We start from the raw sequence: 17,464 nt of genomic DNA, 5'->3' as shown, positions 1-17,464 counted from the left end.
AACTATCTGAACTATTTCCCATTGAAAGCAAATAAGGACGTTAAACTAGACCTTTATGTTCACAGCTGTTTTTGTGGAACTAGACGTCAGTGTTTGTATCTGATTTAAAACACTCTGTTCTCTTTCTAAAACTGGTGTACTTTTATAAAACTGGTGTACTTTATAAAGTACTCTGCAGTATTCCTGCGAACTATCGTCCGTTTGATCTCTTTGCAGAAGCTCATTCTGCTGCAGTCGCTTTCACTTTCACCTTTTTCGACAGTCCACCATCTAAAAGAGTCCTGACAAATTGAAACGTCTCCCTTCATGTCTCCCTCTCCTCCCTGTGGCGGGGGGGGGGGGGCATGTAGGAGAGGATCTGGATTGTTGCTGACATCAAGCACTGTGAGTCCGGATAATGTGGGCTCCTTTTTGAAGTGTGGATGATGGGTGATCCTGCACACAGCTCCATTCATCCTCCACATCACACACACACACACACACACACACACACACACACACACACACACGGTCTTTGTTTTTTGTAAAGGAGGCGGTGGAGAGCTGGAGGGAGAGGACAGGAGGTGTGGAGCAGTCAGCAGACTCCTTTTTAATTTAGCCAGCATGACTTTTTTTATTCCTCCTTTTCTGTCTCCTCAGATCTCAAATGAAGCGGGATTAGAAGGAGATCAGTGAGCCTCCCTCCTCCTCTTTTCTGTTTTTATCTTCTTCCTCTCGTCCTTTCGTGTCTCCTCCTCTCTGCTCCGCTCGTTGCTCCGTGTCTTCCCTCCTGCTGGTCGTCTCTTTGTCTCCTTCTTCTCTCTTAACCTTTGTCTCTCTACTTCTTCCTCATTCTCTCTCTTCTGTTCTCTCTTTGGCCTTTTTCTTCTGCAGGTTTCCCTCCATTCTTCTTCCTGTCTCTTAAAGGACACAGCTGGTGATATTTGTGTTTTTCGTGTCGTCTCGTTAGCCTGACGGCGTCACAAAAGTCACCTTCAACAGAAGAGAGAAGTTTAAGTCCCCCGAAAAGTCCAAAACCAAGTATGAATTGATCTGCTATCGAGTACCGTCTGTATCCGAAGCATTGATACCATTTCAGTATTTTAAGCTCAACTTAATTCTTGTAAACTGGGACCAACAGCGTTTTAAAGTAGACGCTCATCAGAAGTGTTTTATCTGCAGGTTGTGAACATCAGTCGACCACTAACAGCTGCGGTGCTTTAGTCTATTATTATTATTATTATTATTATTATTATTATTATTATTATTATTATTATTTATTATTAGTTATCTACTCTCTGCTTCAGCAGACTTTAATTCAGATGAAGCTACATATTTGCAATAAGTTTTTAAGAGTTTCGGGTTGAGAGCCACAGACAGGAAATCAGATCCGACTGAGATTTGTTGACTCCAGCACAAAGAACACCTCCAGCCTTTCTCACTCTCTATGTTTAGCTCGATCTCTCGCCCTCCCCCTCTCGCTCTTTTTAAATCCCTTGTTCTCTCCTTCCCTCGCCTCCTTCACCTGTTAGCGTTCGTTCCTGCAGGCCACAGTCTCTCTGTTTTCTTTTGTGTTTTCTTCTTTGGTATTGGAGAGGTCGTCTGCGGTGAAGCATCTTATTCTCCTGACCACATCAGACAGGCCAGCCGCCGCCTGGGACACAGCGATGTGTGGGAGGGGGGGAGGAGGGGGGGTAGGGTGTTTTTTTCGGGGTATTTGTGAAGCGGTATACGGGGGAGGGTTTAGAGATGTTCACCTGGGGTCAGGTTACCTGTCTGCGAGCACCAGGAGAGAACAAGCCGGCCGTCCTCCGTTTGTCTTCAGGCCCAAAATACATTCGACTTGCCGTCTCCTCAGACCGCCGCTGAGCTCTCCGGTGTCGGCGAGCGCCAGTGTTCTCGCAGCGACGCCACGGCGGAGGAGCTTCCAAGTCGCCACAAAGTCACCGGGTCGCCCAGACAAACCCGTCGTCTCAGTCGCCATTCAACGCCCTGTGAAGGAGTTTAATATCTTAAAGGTCTCACGGCAGTTTGTCTTCATTATCAATTCATGCGAGGACTATTTTCTGAATGTTTCATCTATAAAAGTGAAAAAACACCCGCTCTGATTTCCCAATTCCTACCATCTTATACCAGCGGTTCCCTTCGTCTCTTGTATGAAGTGCTCTCCTTCTCTCCTCTGGCCTCGGTACGAGCTCAGAGATGCGTTCCAGATGGATTTACTGACACGAAAAAGAGATGTTTGGGGAATCCTGTGTGTGTTTTTGTTCTGTATTGATATGCAGGCAGAGCTGGATCTCTGCTGCCAGAAGACCTCCGGGCTTCTTCTGTCAGCCCGGACAGCGAAAGGAAACTAGTTTCTCCCCTCGCGCTCATCAGGGAGCTGCTTCCTGTTCTTCAGGATTCAGAAGTTTTGGCGAACGAGCTGCGAGTCTTGGCTACTTTTATTTTGGGTCTCTAACGAGATGATGTAATCCACTTCTTTTTATCGTTATTGATCAGTTAACAGCTAGTTACCTCTGGGTCTGTTTGTACCAGGAATAACCTCCGCTTCTGAAAAGTGAAGTCAATTCTGTAGTGCCTGTAAACTTGCATTCTCTCTAATGTCCATCAGGGGGCGATACCTCTGATGGACCCCCGCCCCTAAAGCAGGGGATGCATTAGGGGCGGGGCTACCTCGTGATTGACAGGTCTCTACCAGAAATGTATACGGCGTCTCTACGTCACGCCTCCTCAGTCCAAACATGGTCACTTCCCGTTCACTGGTTGCAAAAAAAACAAGATGGCGACGGGCAAAATGCTGAACGAGAGGCTTCAAAACCGAACAAATGGGTGACGTCCCGACGACTACGTCCACTTCTTATAAAAGATCTATGCTTTGTGCGTGTTTCGTGTTTCTTTGGTGAGATGGGGCATTTGTGTTGCATTTAAGTGGAGTTCAAATAATCGGAAAAATGTGTTCAAGACGGAACAACAACTGAAAAACAGTTGTTTTAAGCAACGAAATGCAATGAAACACTGTAGCATGCATTTTGATTTGAGGACTAAAATGCAGAAAAATGAAATAAAAATAACTTTTCCATCCTTTTCTATACCTTACCTTACCTACACCCGATATAAAATTCAGACCCTGAGGTCTGCAGAGTCTTCTTTTGCGCTCACCAAGAACAATTTCTCTGGGTTTGATGAAATTAGCGAGTGTAGATATATCAAAGCCAGACTGAATAATGACTCCCTCTCTCTCCGGGGTGGGACCGGTGTTATCAGCTCTCTGTCTCGCTGCCTCGCTGCCTCCCGGAGCTGCCAATCTCTCCCAGGGCTTGTCTCCATCTTATCTCCCCCCCCCCCCCCACCACACTTCACGGAGAGGAAGCTCTTAGAGGGCTGGGCCCGACAGATAGCGGCTGACCTGTCTCTTCCCTCCGGAGCGGTTTTCCATTTTTAAACCGCTAACTGAACTCAACCGGCTGACTGGATTACCTCCCCGGCTGCGTCCCTCCTAACTGTCTGTGCACCTGTCTCTCCGGTGACTCCGGTATCACGTCTTTGAAGATGCCGCCCTGTTCCGGTTTGGGGGGGTTTGAACTCGAGGGGAGGAGGGCCCCCTGTGAACGTGCCAAAGGCAGGAAAGTTGAAGGACTCCCGTAAAGCTGCCGTTTGCCACCTCGTGAAAACATCTGTCTCCGTCTTTGCTGCTTGTGATCGACCGTCTGTCTGCAGACCAGTTTCACTTTGTTCCTAAAAACAAACACCTAATCAAAGTGGAGGATCTCTGGAGTGAAAGCTGTTGAATTTCATCGTGATGGTTTTCTTCCACTCGCTCCCTCCTTCTTTTTGTTTCCTTTCATCAAAGTCAATCACGTTTCCTTTGAACCTTTTCCTTCCCCCCCTCGGTGGAATTCAAATGCCTCTTTCTTTACTTTTATCAACACATTGAGAATGTCTGTGTCACTCTCACAATCGGCTCCATCGCGTCAGGAGACGCAGGGGAAGAACGGGAAAAAATGCAAATTTTTGCCGTTTCAGCATCTCCTGAAAATAAAAAGGCGCTGCCGCAATCTGGGAGGCGTATCGTAATTGAAAAGGAAGCGCGTTTCAGGTAGATCGGCTTTAACGCGAGTTAAGCCTATTAACGTCTTATCGGGAGTCGCGGTGCGTTTATTAACCCTCGATGGAAAAGATGCTCCACGAGGAGGAAGATGCACCGGCTGCCGCTTCCTGTTTGGTTCCCTCTGGGACGTCGAAAGCTACCGTGAAACTGTGCGTTTCGAGCAAAGGTTCTAAATGTGTGCGTTGTGTCGGTGACAGATGGTGACGCTGACGGCGGGGAGCTGGACCTGAGCGGGATAGACGACGGTGAGATAGAGCTGGTAGGTACCTCAGGTCCTCAGGGCTTCTGCTTCCTGAAGGTGCTTTAAACGGCCCCCAATTTACAATGTGACAGAAAACTGACAAACAAAAAGATTGTATGCATGTGCATTTTCATGTATATTCTCTAGATATATTTATTGACGATGCATTTAGGAGATTATGGGGCCTCCACAACAGGCTACACGTTGTATTGGATTGCATTACGGCCCTTGTCCATACAGACGTCTTGGATAAAGAGAGTATTTGTCATGTGATTGTTCTCCTCGCTGCAGTATCTGCTGAGTGCCGATGAAATCCAGGTGAAGACGGCGCTGTGGATGGCAGAAAACTCCGACTACCTCAAAGAGCAGAAAGGTACTTTTCGTTTGCCTCAGTCGCGTCAAAACGCACCTCTCGTCTCTCGGCGTTTGATCAGCCGAGCTACCGGAGTCCTGTGTTCACGACGTTGTGTTCTTCTGCTTTCAGAGAAGGAAGCAAAGATAGCGAAGGAGAAGGAGCTCGGGATCTACAAAGAAAAGAAGGTAACGGCGCTCAGCGTTCAAATGGTCTTTGAGCTTCTGTTCGTCAGAGAGGTGGAGTCCTGCATGTAGAGCGTTGATCAGTTTGTTAGCAGAGAAAGAAACCGTCAACACAAAGGTGTCCAACCTCCGAAACCTGTAATCAAAATCTGCACCCCGTCGTAAAAGCAGTATTCTTTCTTACTCTACTCTTTTATTCCTGGATCTAAACCAGTGAATCCCAACCAACTTTTATTTGGATGACGTGTAATAAAGGAAACCACTGGAACCGGGACCATCCCGATGACTCTGTCTGCATCCTGAACCCCTTTTTTTTTTTTTTTTTTTTTTTTTTTTTTGGCAACAAGAACCACATGTTTTCATATTTATTTGACACATTTTGATTTTAATCTCTGAGTTGCACATTGTGCTGCCGGCCCCTTTTTTTTTTTAATCTTATTTAAGCAGTCGACCTATAGTTAATCTACAGGGCCGCACGGATTAAGATTCAGCCGACTCGGCGCTATTGATCGGCTTTAATCTACTCAGAAGGAATGCCTCCGGGGGTCCTGACTAAAGATTCATTTCATTATTGATCTCTCTGTCGATTGTTTTTCTACCCGACGACAGAAAACTGTAAAAACGTGCCCGTCACAACTCCCCAGAACTCAAGACGATGTCTTCCTGTTGTTTTAATATTCAAATTATGTAACATGTCAAAATGAGAAAAGCTGCAACCAGACGAGCTTTGATTCATTTCCTTTGACACATGATTCATAGATGATCATGACGAGTCGCTTCGTTGACGATTCGCTTCATTGACGAGTCGTCAGAGACTCGCAGACGTCCGTCAGGTGGGCAGACAGACGCGTATTTAGTCTTCTGGAGACCGTGAGACAGACGGATAATGAGATGGACACAGTGAGTCCTGTCACACTGGTTCCCTCTCGTATCCCATTACTGGTTTTGGCACCGGTCCTGTGTTGGACCCAGCATCTGTTCACTGGTTTTAACTGGCTGGATCAACTGCAGCCGTGATGAGACGTGAGGCCTCCTGACGAACCACTGAATGGATGAATAAAATGGAGGAGGTTCTCGAAAGTTGTGAGATTTAAAACCACGTCGTTTGTTGTGCGTCTGATCTGAAGCGGTGGTTTGTGTGGAGGTCGAGGTGAATGTGGAATAGCCGAATGAGGTGATGACCCCAATCTGAGGTCTTAATTGAGATAAATGGCTGATTACACAAATGTGTTCAGCTGTACGTTTGCATGCAGATGATGTTCCTCTGAAAAAAAATCTCTCCCATCTGCCGCCTAATCGTTCTAATGAGAAGACAAAATATGTCCAGAGAGCCTTTCGACCCTCGTCTGCCGAGTGGGATCGGAGTAAATTGAGTGACGATGTATAAATATATGAATTATTGATCATTTAATTGATGGTTCATCGACAGCCCAGAGGACCCTCGAGGAAGCACCCTCCGATCCGAGCCAACACCGCGGACGAGGCCATCGGGAAGATGCTGGAGCAGAAGAAGATCTCCACCAAGATCAACTACGACGTCCTGAAGGACCTGAACATCAAGCCCCCCGCCGGCCCGGCCCGCAAGGCCGAGTCCCCGAAGAGGGAGCCGTCCGCCGCCAGACTGACGGGGCGCAACCGCAAACCCCCCCGAGCTCCACTCAGCCTCAGCACGCCGCTCAGCAGCCTGGGGAAGAGGTGGGTGGACGACACTTCTTGTATACCTTTCTATACGCGTTTGATCGCGTGTTTGTACCTGGTTTCTTTACGATTAACCACCAAAATATGTTCCGGTTTATCAAAACATCTCGGCTTCAATTGACCGAGAGATTCAGACACTTTTTCCTCAACTGAGAAAAGTTCTCTCCGTCTCTCTGTCTTTGATGATAAAGTCACTAAAGACAAAAAAACGGCCTCACACCGTTTCTCAGAGGATCCAGAAGGCATTCTGGGAAATGAAGAAATAATGAGGACAAATCAGGGTTCAGGGAAAGACAAATCACAGCACTTAGTGTTATAGTGTAAATGGTGACATTTTAACTGTGTGTGTGTGTGTGTGTGTGTGTGTGTGTGTGTGTGTGTGTGTGTGTGTGTGTGTGTGTGTGTGTGTGTGTGTGTGTGTGTGTGTGTGTGTGTGTGTGTGTGTGTGTGAGATATTAAAGTTTAAGGTGAAGCCAAAAACCAAGATGGCTGGCTCACTCTACGCTTTTTGACTGTTGGCTGAACGTATCCAGCGGTTCGGCTTCTGGAGTTTTGTTTTGGGCTTTTTTTCTTGCACCAGATTTTGGCATTTTACAGACTTACAGATTGATTAAATGAATCATTACTTGAACTGAACATAACTGTGTGTGTGTGTGTGTGTGTGTGTGTGTGTGTGTGTGTGTGTGTGTGCTGCAGTGGGGAGTTACCATCGACTGACTCATGGCTGTCTAGCCAGTCAATCGGCTCACGTTGCTGTGGACATGAAGTCCATATTACAAAGAGGATCAAATAGATGAAACCTGAAGGAAAACGTTTAAAAACCGATTTCTGAAACGTGGATTCATCCTGTTATTAAAGAGAAAACTCTTATGAGGATCTCCTGTACAGTCTGATGCACCTTTTTTAAAGTGGCGTTCCCCTTTAAGAACAAGTCCTCGCTGTGCTCATTCATCTATGTACGTTGAGTAAACAGGACCTCGTGACGATGGCAGCTGTTGTGCTGTCGTCTTCAAGATGCCCGTCATGTTAAATACTCCAGACTGTAGTCAGATAATCACTCTGTTAAACACTGTTACCTGCTAAGTCAACCAGCAGCTCCTTCCCTACGCGAGGAGACGACGCCTGGAGTAGACCAATCCATGTTTAATTAGGTTTGCTCAGTCCCTCACACCGCTGAATAATCCTCGGAGCGAACGGGCAGATGCTCCACCGAACGGAAGGCGAGGCGGACGGAGAGCGTTTTCGCCTCGCGTCTGATTGCAACGCCGGCCGCTCCTCGTCTGCCAAGCGGCAGGTTTCAGTTTCTGCCGCGTGACGGCGGCTCCGTGACGATGAGGCGGCAGAATGATCACCTGCGACAGGAGGACAGATGCTCGGTTTACTGTGTGCGTTTTCGGTTTCTCTCTCAACTCTTGTGGGGATTTTGTCTCCGTCCAGCTTCTCTGCCAGGATTTGTCTCTGGTTTGCCCCCCCCCTCTCAGGACATGCATTCACAGCCTGATCCGCGGCCTTTCAGACCACTTTAATGGGTTTTCTGCAGCGAGGAGAAAAGCTGCAGTTTGTTTGGCGTAGGTGGAAATTGGTTTCCTATGGTTCTGTTTTGAAAGCCCTCTCAGTTAGTGTTGGTTTTAGGGACCATCTTGAAGCTTTATAGGAGTCCTGTAGAGGCAGCTGTTTAGTGATTAAGCCCCCCCCCCATCCTCCATATCCTCCATCGTGGTTCGTCATCTGGTTGCAGTTTGCTAGACCTCCCTAAACCCTGTCCTGAGCTCTGTGATAATTCACTGGATGTGGTCTCAGACCCACCGAGCAGTTTGATAAGTCGGCTTATTTTTTTGTGTTTCATTGCAGTCAGAAGTGTTTTTAGCGCCAGCTTCTCTTAAAGTGAAATAAATGTATTTATGAAATGCTCTTTGTCTGACGTCACGCGGCTCTCCACAGTGTAAACGAATACAAACAAGAAGAAAAAGAGTGTCAAACGGGTCAAATATGGAACATTTTAAGCACTTCTCTAACTAAGAAGTTTAATAAGTTGTGCTGATGATGATTTATTTGGAGGGCTGTGGCTCAAGAGTGAGTCCGTCTTTATTCTGAGGGTTTGTGGTTCAATCTCCAGCTCCTCCCTCCTCTCCACGTGTCCTTCAGCAGGACTCTGAACCCCAAACGCCTCGACCCACCACTGCTGTGGTTTCCTTTTATTTGCCTTTTTTAACCAACGATTCGATGGAAGTTTCTGTGATTACAGACTGAAAAACAGAGAAATGGCACCGAAAAAAAAGAAGAAACACGGAAAACAACGGAAAATAAAACAAATACTTATCGATACTACAAACACTGAAAATACAAAAAGATTTACGAAAGAATGCAAAATACAGCAGCAGAAAAATGCACGAAAAAAAACGAAGAGAAAAACTGAAAAGAACTAAAGAAACGGAGGAAACAGAAAATAAGCTTGAGAAAGCTCCAATTTTGGAGCGAAGCCAATAGAGAGCCTCGTCTCAGGGGACAGAAATCACCCCGACAAGATGATTGATGACTCAGATTATGACACATTACAGCTCTCCCCGTTTAGAAGGTGGTAATGTGACGCTCCATTGATCGGCGCGTTCGCGGGGAGGTCAGAGGTCGGCGGAGCGGCGTCTTGCTCGAGGACACTCCGGCAGAGCCTCATCTGTCTGATGAGGCTTTAATCTGCGTCCTGCTGCTCGAGTGTCTCATTCATCCTCGTGACGACGCTGAAGGACGGACAGCAAAGTGAAAACCCTTTTATTTTGAAGGGGGATCCTCGACGTCTCAAATGCGATGGATCATGATGGAGCTGCACTGTGAATCATCTGAAGATCACAATCTCATCTTCAAGTAGGGAATCTGACACTTTATGCATCAGTGGAGAGATCCAAGGCATCGAACGGACGAGTTCCACTTCCTGCTCTTTAGAGAAAAACAACACAAGCTACTGTTGTTCTCTCTGTCAATAAGGTCTATTTTAACAAAAACAGGATCATTTAGACGATAAATGTCACTTTTGAAATTGTTTTGACCCCAAAAGAAATACTGAATATAGAAATTTCCTGCTTTTTCTGACATTTTACAGACTAAACGATTCATAATCGGCAGATTAAAGGGCCAGTGTGTAGCAACTCAGGGCACCTATTGGCAGAAACGGAACATAATATTCATAACTATGTTTTCATTGGTGTGTAATCACCTGAAACTAGGAATCCTCTTGTGTTTCTGTGATCTTACAATGAGCCCTTCATATCTACACAGGGAGTCCACCATGTTTCCTACGGTAGCCCAGAACGGACAAACTGAACACTGAGGCCACCGTAGTGAGACCGTAGTTACCGTGAGCTGTACACTGAGCCGTTGATCGACGACGGAAAGAGTCGTTCGTCCCCCAAAGAGTTTCATAAAGGAGAGAACTCTGGTGAACTCTGGTGCTGAGTGTGTTTTTCCGGTCCAGAGAGCGGCTGAACTCTGACCTCTGACCCGTGTTGTGTTCAGCCGACGCTCCGGCAGCGCTAACCCTCCGTTTCTATCGTGAACCGTGAGGAGGCGCTTTGCCACTAAACCACGCCAACAACAACAAGCGACGGACGCCAGCGGAGCCGAGAGGCTGCTGGATTTGAGCCGCTCCAGTTGGCTAATGGCCGCTGCGGCTCCTCCGTGAATGAAGGAGCGTCTCCGGGTTCATTGTCTCGGCTTTGATCCGTCTGAAGGACCCGTCTGCCGTTGTGTTTTTAAGAATGGACGCTCTCTCTCTCTCCCGAAGTGTTTCGACCCGTTTGAATTTTTAAACAACGCGCTCCCGTCTCTCTCATCAATGAATCATTCATGGCCGTCGCTGTTGTGAATCATTCATTCTGCACTTTCTTTCATTTTTTTTTTTTTTACTTCCTGAATGGAGAAAAAAACGAACTCTCCGCATCCATTTATCACCAAAATCGCTGCACTCTGCACTTTGTGGCGTTGGAGGCACAACAGTGTTTTCAGACGTTTGTGTTTGTTCTTCAGCAGCTCTGCCCTCGAGCCGTCGGGAGAAGGGGACAAATGCCCCGCGGGGCAACAAGATGGTGATAATGGACCCGTTCTCTCGTCGCTCGTAGCGCTCGGAATGAGAAACGGACAAAAAAAAGAAGCATCTGAAACGGGCGACCGTTGGGCGACAGAATGGTTCTCTTTCAGGCCCCGGTGGTGGAGGAGCAGACCGTTGCTCCAGGCCCCTGAAAAGGTTGTTGTGCTGGTTATTGAAAAAAAAAAAAAAAAAAAAAAAAGAGACCTATGGACGTGCAGGAGAAGGCCTGCTGACAAGTGTGGGCATTGTGCCTTGTTCTGAGGCCTCGCTGAGGGGGCTACACTGAGGCATTGTGGTCCGGCCTCCCTCCTCTCCGCTCCGGGGTGGTGGATGCTCGGCGCTGAAGATCGGCCCGGAGTCTTTCTCTTCTTCCCCCCCCTCGTCTGCTGCGCTTCATATCTTCTCTTCTTCCGTCTCTTTTTTAAAATGCAACTCATTAATCGCCTCATGTTTAACTTCAGCTTTTTGTTTTCCACGTCGCACTCCTGAAGGACCTGATGTTTCAGCTTTATGTCACTGTAGCGTGTTTGTGCTCTGCACCGCGTCATTGACACATAATCCGTCATTAAGTGTGCTTGACCTGCAGAAGGTCCCCCCACTCTTTGTAAGTCCTTCTGATTTTCAAATTAGTTCTCACGAAGATTTATTTAAAAAACACAGCAGCTCTGAGAATCAGGCCTGTTGAGATCACACAGCATGACGTGATTCTAACGTCGCGTCATGAGGACTTGTGCAGGAATGTGTTGATGTGAGAGTCTGAGTCTCCGGGGGGTCCTGGTCTTAGTTGATGAGCTCGACTGCTCATCAAAGACGTGAGGTGTAGGTGTCTCACACAGCTAACCCGTCTTTTAAAGGACACTTAGCGTGATTTTTGTAAACGTCCTCTACTGATGTTCCCTGTGACGCCGTCGGTCGTCGAGCGTCTGCTCCTTTCTGCCCGTCGAGACGTCAGAAGCTCCGTGAGCGTTTGCTGGAAGTCGTCCTTTGAAGAGAAAATGTCAAGCGTTCGTATCTTTCAGTAATCTCCAGATCTGTTGTCGGCTTCAGGCGACCACCTGAAAAAGCAATTCCTAGAAACAATCCTGCTGCCGTCATTTCTTCTCCTCTCAAAGTGCTCTCTCTCTCTCTCTCTCTCTCTCTCTCTCTCTCTCTCTCTCTCTCTCTCTCTCTCTCTCTCTCTCTCTCTCTCTCTCTCTCTCTCTCTCTCTCTCTCTCTCTCTCTCTCTCTCTCCTCCACTTACCTCCCTCTTTCCTTCTCCGTCCTCTTTCAGGGTCTCTTATTGCTTTCTTGTTCTTTCCCCTCCATTTCCTCTCACTTTAGTCCCCATCTTCTCTCTGTCTCTCTCTGCTCTACTTTCGTCCCGGTCTTCTCCACACTTTCTTTATCTTGACTTTTTTTGGGGGGGGGTTTTGTTCTCCCGACCTCCTCCTCCTCCTCTCCTCTCCTCCATCCTCCTCCTTCTCTAATCCTCGGCGTGTCGCTCAGTTTAAAGCCCTCAGCAGCAGCTCTGGGCTCGTTGTATCTGCACCATCAGGTCCGCTCTCGCTTTGGGCTTTTTTTTTTTTTTTTGCAACTAACGAGTTCTTTGCCTTTTCTTCTCTTCTTCTTCTTCTTCTTCTTCTTCTTCTTCTTTTGTGTCTTTCATCTCTTCTCTTGATCTCTTTCCGCTCAAGTGTTTGCACTTTACAAAAAAAAAAAAACATGGTGCAAATTAGCCTCACTTGACTGGGACAAGTCTGATCACAGGACTCTGAGGAGGAGCTGCAGCATCGCTGTGACGGAGGTCCACCAGAGCAGTTTGAGTGAACGGGAAGACGCCGCGTCTTTGGCGGACATCTTGCTTTACTTGTAGTTAAAGGTCTGACAGGATTTCATTTAGTGGATTACATGAAGTGGAGGCTTGACGTGATGGAGAGGATGATTTACAGGCTGTTTACTGGAACCACTGTTCCAAGTTAAGAAGTCTGCTGAGCTGATGTGAGAAACAGAATATTTGATTCAGGGATCGTTAGTTTTCATTTGGCAGCACAGGGTTGCGCAACAGAAGGCAGATGTAACACAAAGAACAAGACTTCAACAGCGATCAGGTCCGTCCCTGATGGGAACGTCTTCACAAACGTCCTCCTAAACTCACAAGACAAGTTCATTGATGAAGCACCTTTCAGAATTCGGTTGACATATTTCACAGGTCAGAGGTCAGAGGTCACAGCTACGGGAGCAATTTTGGTGTCTTGCTCGTTACCTCGACGTGCGACTAGCGGAGCCGGGGATCGAACCGCCGATCGCCCACAGACTTGAATGTGAACTGTGACCGTGTTGATGGGAGCTGCCATCAGTGTTCTCTATGCAGTCTGTCTTCAGATGGAAGGAGCAGCTGCTCATTTACATCTCTTTCCTCCTCTGGTCTGGTTCCTTTCAGCCCTGAGAGACAGATGCACTTAGATTTTTAGAGTCTCGTCTTCACCAGAAGGAGTGACTTTTATCGTCTCTGAGAGGTCCAGTATTTCTTCTTCAGCTGTTTCTATAATGCTCTCTGGACCTCTCCTCCTCCTCAGGAGATCTACTTCTCACTTCATTGTCGCTTATTCTCACCTAGTTCCTGTTTGAACTCTGATCTGCTTCATCCTCTCTTTGTCAATTTGTCTTTTTTTTCCCTCAACTTAGTGTCTTTACTTGCTGACAACCAGCCTTCAAAGCTCAGGCCTGCAGCTCTTCTCTCTGTTATCTTGTCCTTACGTCACATTTCACCTCCTTCCCTTCCTCCCTTCCCTTCCTCCCCTTGTCTTCATCTTTCACTCCTGACTCGGCCCTTCACACCTCTGCTGGACTCACTGTGCTGGACGGTCTTTTAGTTTTCAAACGTCCCGTTCACTTCTCCTTCTTTCTGTTTCTACCCCCCCTCCTCCTCCTCCTCCTCCTGTCTCTCCTCCCTCCACCTCCTCCAGCCAGCTGCCAAACAGACCCTCCCTGTTCCCTCCATCCCTACTGGAGGATGGAAAAGCAGTCTTCCAGAAATAGCCCAGATAATTGCCCTCCAGTGATATTTTTTTCTCCTCTGCTTCTTCATCTGTTCTTCGCCCATTCAAAGCCCCCCCCCCCCCCATCTGTTTTTAGAGACTAAAAAGAGAATTCCTCACTGCATGAGAGAGGAGGAGTCGTGGGGGGGGAGGGGGCAACCTCTTTGGTCTGTGTTGACTTTTCCAGAAATGTAGGATCGGACCCACAGCCTGAGCTCAAACTGGAGCGCTCAGCAGTTTTCTGGCCAGATGTTGACGCCGCTTCTCCACGGCCGAGGGGAGAAAAAAAAAAAAAAGTGAATACTTCCCATTTGGAGTTTTTCTGCCTGTCAGAGCAGGTGTCATGAGAAAGTCAAAAAGTCATCCGAGCGTTGGAAAAAAAACTTTACAGAAACAGGAAAAACGGAGCTGAATCTCCAGCCGCAGTGAAGGGAAAGGGGGGGGGGGGGGTCGATGGAGGAGGATGTTGCTCCTTGTTATGCGACCAGCTGTGGGAGGGGAGGGTGTGTAATTTGTCTGTGGTTTGCAGCCCCTCCCTGTAAGCCTCTGATCCCCCCCCCCTTCCTTCTCCTCCCCTTTGCAAACTGTGACCAATGACCCGTTGGATGCTGGTGGAGGTTAGCAGACAAACAGACGGACAGAGACTCTCTCTCACACACACACACACACACACACACACACACACACACACACACACACACACACACACACACACACACACACACACACACACACACACACACTCTCTCCCTCCAGCAGCCATGTGACGAACCACGTAGTGCTGATGAGATTAAAAGCTTGTTTCTGCAAAAGCAAGAGCTTTTCAGGAATTACGTGTTCGCCGGTTGTTCGTTTTAAAAAAGCTGACTTGGCAATTTTTGAGACCAAACGAGTTCCTACTTGTGGTCAAGGTTATTTGTAAAGCTCACATCTTTACTTAAAGGAATACTTTTAGCCACACAATGGCCTCGTGTTACCTTCACTTCTTGAAGATTTAGTTTTTGTCCATTCATTGGTTTGTCGTTTTGAAGCCTCGATTTTGACATTTTGGCCGTCGTCGTCTAGCTTTTTCCCAACCAGTGAACAGGAAGTGACCACATCTGGACTGAGGAGGAATGACATAGAGACCTGTCAATCACTGTGTAGCCCCGCCCCTAAAGCATCCCCTGCTTTATGGTCTGTTTGACTCTAAATGTTCCATAATGTACTAAATGAACATCATGCTGTATTGAAGAAGACTGTAAACTAGAGATTGAGACCATAAACTCATGTTTACAATGTTTACTGAGGGAATAAATCAAGAGAGAAGTAGAGTCATTTTAGACTAGACTTCTATACAACCAGAGGAGTCGCCCCCTGGTGGACACTAGAGAGAATGCAGCTTTAACACATGAAGCTTTAGCTTCACTCTTCAGAACCGGAGCTTGTCGTCTGCTTGTTCCCTCCTCTTCTGCTGGGGTTGGTGCCTACAAACCAGAACACGTCCGATTACCGAAATCTTCCCCCGTTGGCCTCAGATTCTGCATTCATATGCAGGAATGTGTTTAAAGAGCCGGAGAGAGAGAGAGAGAGAGAGAGGAGAAAGCGTGGCGTCGGGTCTTGAATGTTAACACGAGCTCCGCTCCACAGTGATTTGGGTACTTTTTAGTATTTCGCCTCACAAATCTGTCCAGTAATGCCGTGACATGCTCGTCGGTACATGCCAGAGGCTCCTGCAGGAATCCCACTGCTGCTCGCACGTTAAATGAAGCACATTTACATCCTGGTCTTTCAGCCTCCACTCTCATCCGGAGAGATGCTCGCACATTTAATCCCCCCCCCCCCACCTCCCCAAACGACGAACCCATTCCTCATGAAAACAGAGGAATGAGAGCGCCTCTTTGATTCTGGACATCCGGCTCTGCTCGCTTCGCAGCGACGGCAGCTTTTCCCTTCTGCAGCCTTCTTTTTTTTTTTCTTTTTTTTTTTTTTATCCAAACAGCTTTTCAACGGCCAAACCTTTGTTCTCCAGCGCGGCTCACACTGTAACTAATGGGACAGCCAGGGCTGGGACTTTTTTCCGAAAGGAGGGGAAACTCTTAAGAAACTGGGCCATTTGGAAAACATCCCGGTTTTTATCCACGGCTTATCCACGGAGAGAGAGAGAGAGAGAGAGAGAAACGGCCCAGCCAGCGACCAAAAATGTTGACACCATAAGAGTTGATGCTATTGTGGTAGTTCATGGCCTCACGGAGCCACGGCTCAGCAGCTGAACACTTTAACACCCAGATACTTCCTCTTTTGTCCCGCCCTATCTTCACTCTCAAGTCGGGCTCCACTCTCTTTAAAAAACCCAAGATGATGTATTAGTTTCATTTAAAAAAAAAATTTTTATTCCCCTTCCCGCTAAGTTTTATTGACACCATCCCCCCGGCTATTGCCAGTTGTCAGCCAGTGGCTAAACTGCCTCCCTCAATCGCCTTTTCAGCTCAGGCTTAGTCTCATTGGCAGTAAGCTGATTAGGAACGAGCCGCTAAGCCCGGCAGAGACTGATAGCCTAACAGAGGGAGTCGCGGCGGAGTGGATGAGGGAGGGAGGGTGAGACAGACGGGAGTGAAAGGATGGAAAGTGAGACAGGATGGGGAGGCTGAGATTAATAGATGGGAGACGGGTGTGAAGTCTCTGTAAGATAAAAACACACCAGCTGAGGAGGACGTGATGGAGCAGCAGCTCCTCCACATCTGTCCCAGTCTGACCCCCGTGACGGCAGAGCAGGAAGTCCGGATCGGCCAACGAGAGAGTCGTGAAGCGCCGCCGAAGCCTGAAGGGGCAGCGCAGACGAAGGAGAGATAAAAGTGAACGCCGGGCGCTTCGGTTGTGGTGAAAGTGCGTCGAGTAGATGAGTGATTGTGTTCAAGAGGGAAGAGATGAAAGCGGAATGTGTCCTTAAATGTAGACGGAGGAGAGGAACTAGTAGAGACAAAGGAATCTGTCTTTGCTAGTTATTGTTGGCAGGAAGGAAAGCCTCCGCTCTGGATGCAGTCGAATACTTTCATTTGCTCTTAAGGAGGATTTACATTAGACAACAAAGTGGTGTTATTGTCGCTGTCGCAAAGACAACCGGATCCCTTTCCTATTTCCTCAGAGCCCCAAAAAAAACATGCAGCGGCTTATTCAGACCATCAGGCAAAAAGCAAGAAAAGTCGTCAAAGACATTATATTGTAATTCATTCATGTAATCACAGCCGACAGCGGGAGGTCTCTCCGGCGCCGCGACCGCCAAGCTTAATGTTGATGTATTCGCAAAGACGGGCGCCGATATGCAAATGAGCGCGTGACGTCATCCGCCGACTTTTTGTAGCTTCTTTCATTTGTTCATTTGGACACTAGAGAGAATGCAGCTTTAAGACGTGAAGCTTCGGCTTCACTGTTCAGAACCGGAGGTCGGCGCCGGGTCGTCCGTCATCTCGGGGGGGAATCGGGAGCGCTCTCCTCCTCCTCACTGCCTTTGTCCTGGAGATCAGTGAAAACGAGGCTCATTGGAAACCGATCTTAACGGCGGTGATGCCGTTACTGAGTAAACCTTTGTGTCACGATGTAAAGCCTGTAGAATAATGACACGGTGTGGGATCGCTCACGTTTCTGATGCCGGTGAAGGTTGTTCACAGTCGAGCGAATTTTTGCAATAACGTGCGTCTAATGTTGCGACTGCAGATTAGTCATCATCGTCAGTGAACACAACGACGTTAACATGGCGTTCGTATGGAAATGAGGATTTACAGATGAGATCTGTTGAAAGAGCGGCGTTCACCTCCTCTGGTGG

The 17,464-nt window shown here is 47.7% G+C and overlaps 1 protein-coding gene across 1 annotated transcript in view; it reads left to right on the top strand.

The window, feature by feature from the left end:
• Nucleotides 1-17,464, top strand: part of LOC137877584 (transcription factor IIIB 90 kDa subunit-like) — a 76,882-nt gene that overhangs the window by 38,610 nt on the left and 20,808 nt on the right. Inside the window, exons 13-16 of the mRNA XM_068717564.1 lie at nt 4,288-4,349; nt 4,623-4,704; nt 4,816-4,871; nt 6,298-6,563. Of these exons, the coding sequence (XP_068573665.1) occupies nt 4,288-4,349; nt 4,623-4,704; nt 4,816-4,871; nt 6,298-6,563 (466 nt within the window). The remainder of the gene's footprint in view (nt 1-4,287; nt 4,350-4,622; nt 4,705-4,815; nt 4,872-6,297; nt 6,564-17,464) is intronic.

Source organism: Cebidichthys violaceus, unplaced genomic scaffold (assembly GCF_023349555.1).
Source record: "Cebidichthys violaceus isolate CVI_PGR_0920_01 unplaced genomic scaffold, fCebVio1.0.p SCAF_22, whole genome shotgun sequence".
NCBI classification, from domain to species: Eukaryota; Metazoa; Chordata; class Actinopteri; order Perciformes; family Stichaeidae; genus Cebidichthys; species Cebidichthys violaceus.
The sequence above is the reverse complement of the archived record's forward strand: the minus strand, read 5'-3'. Positions and strand labels throughout refer to the sequence as shown.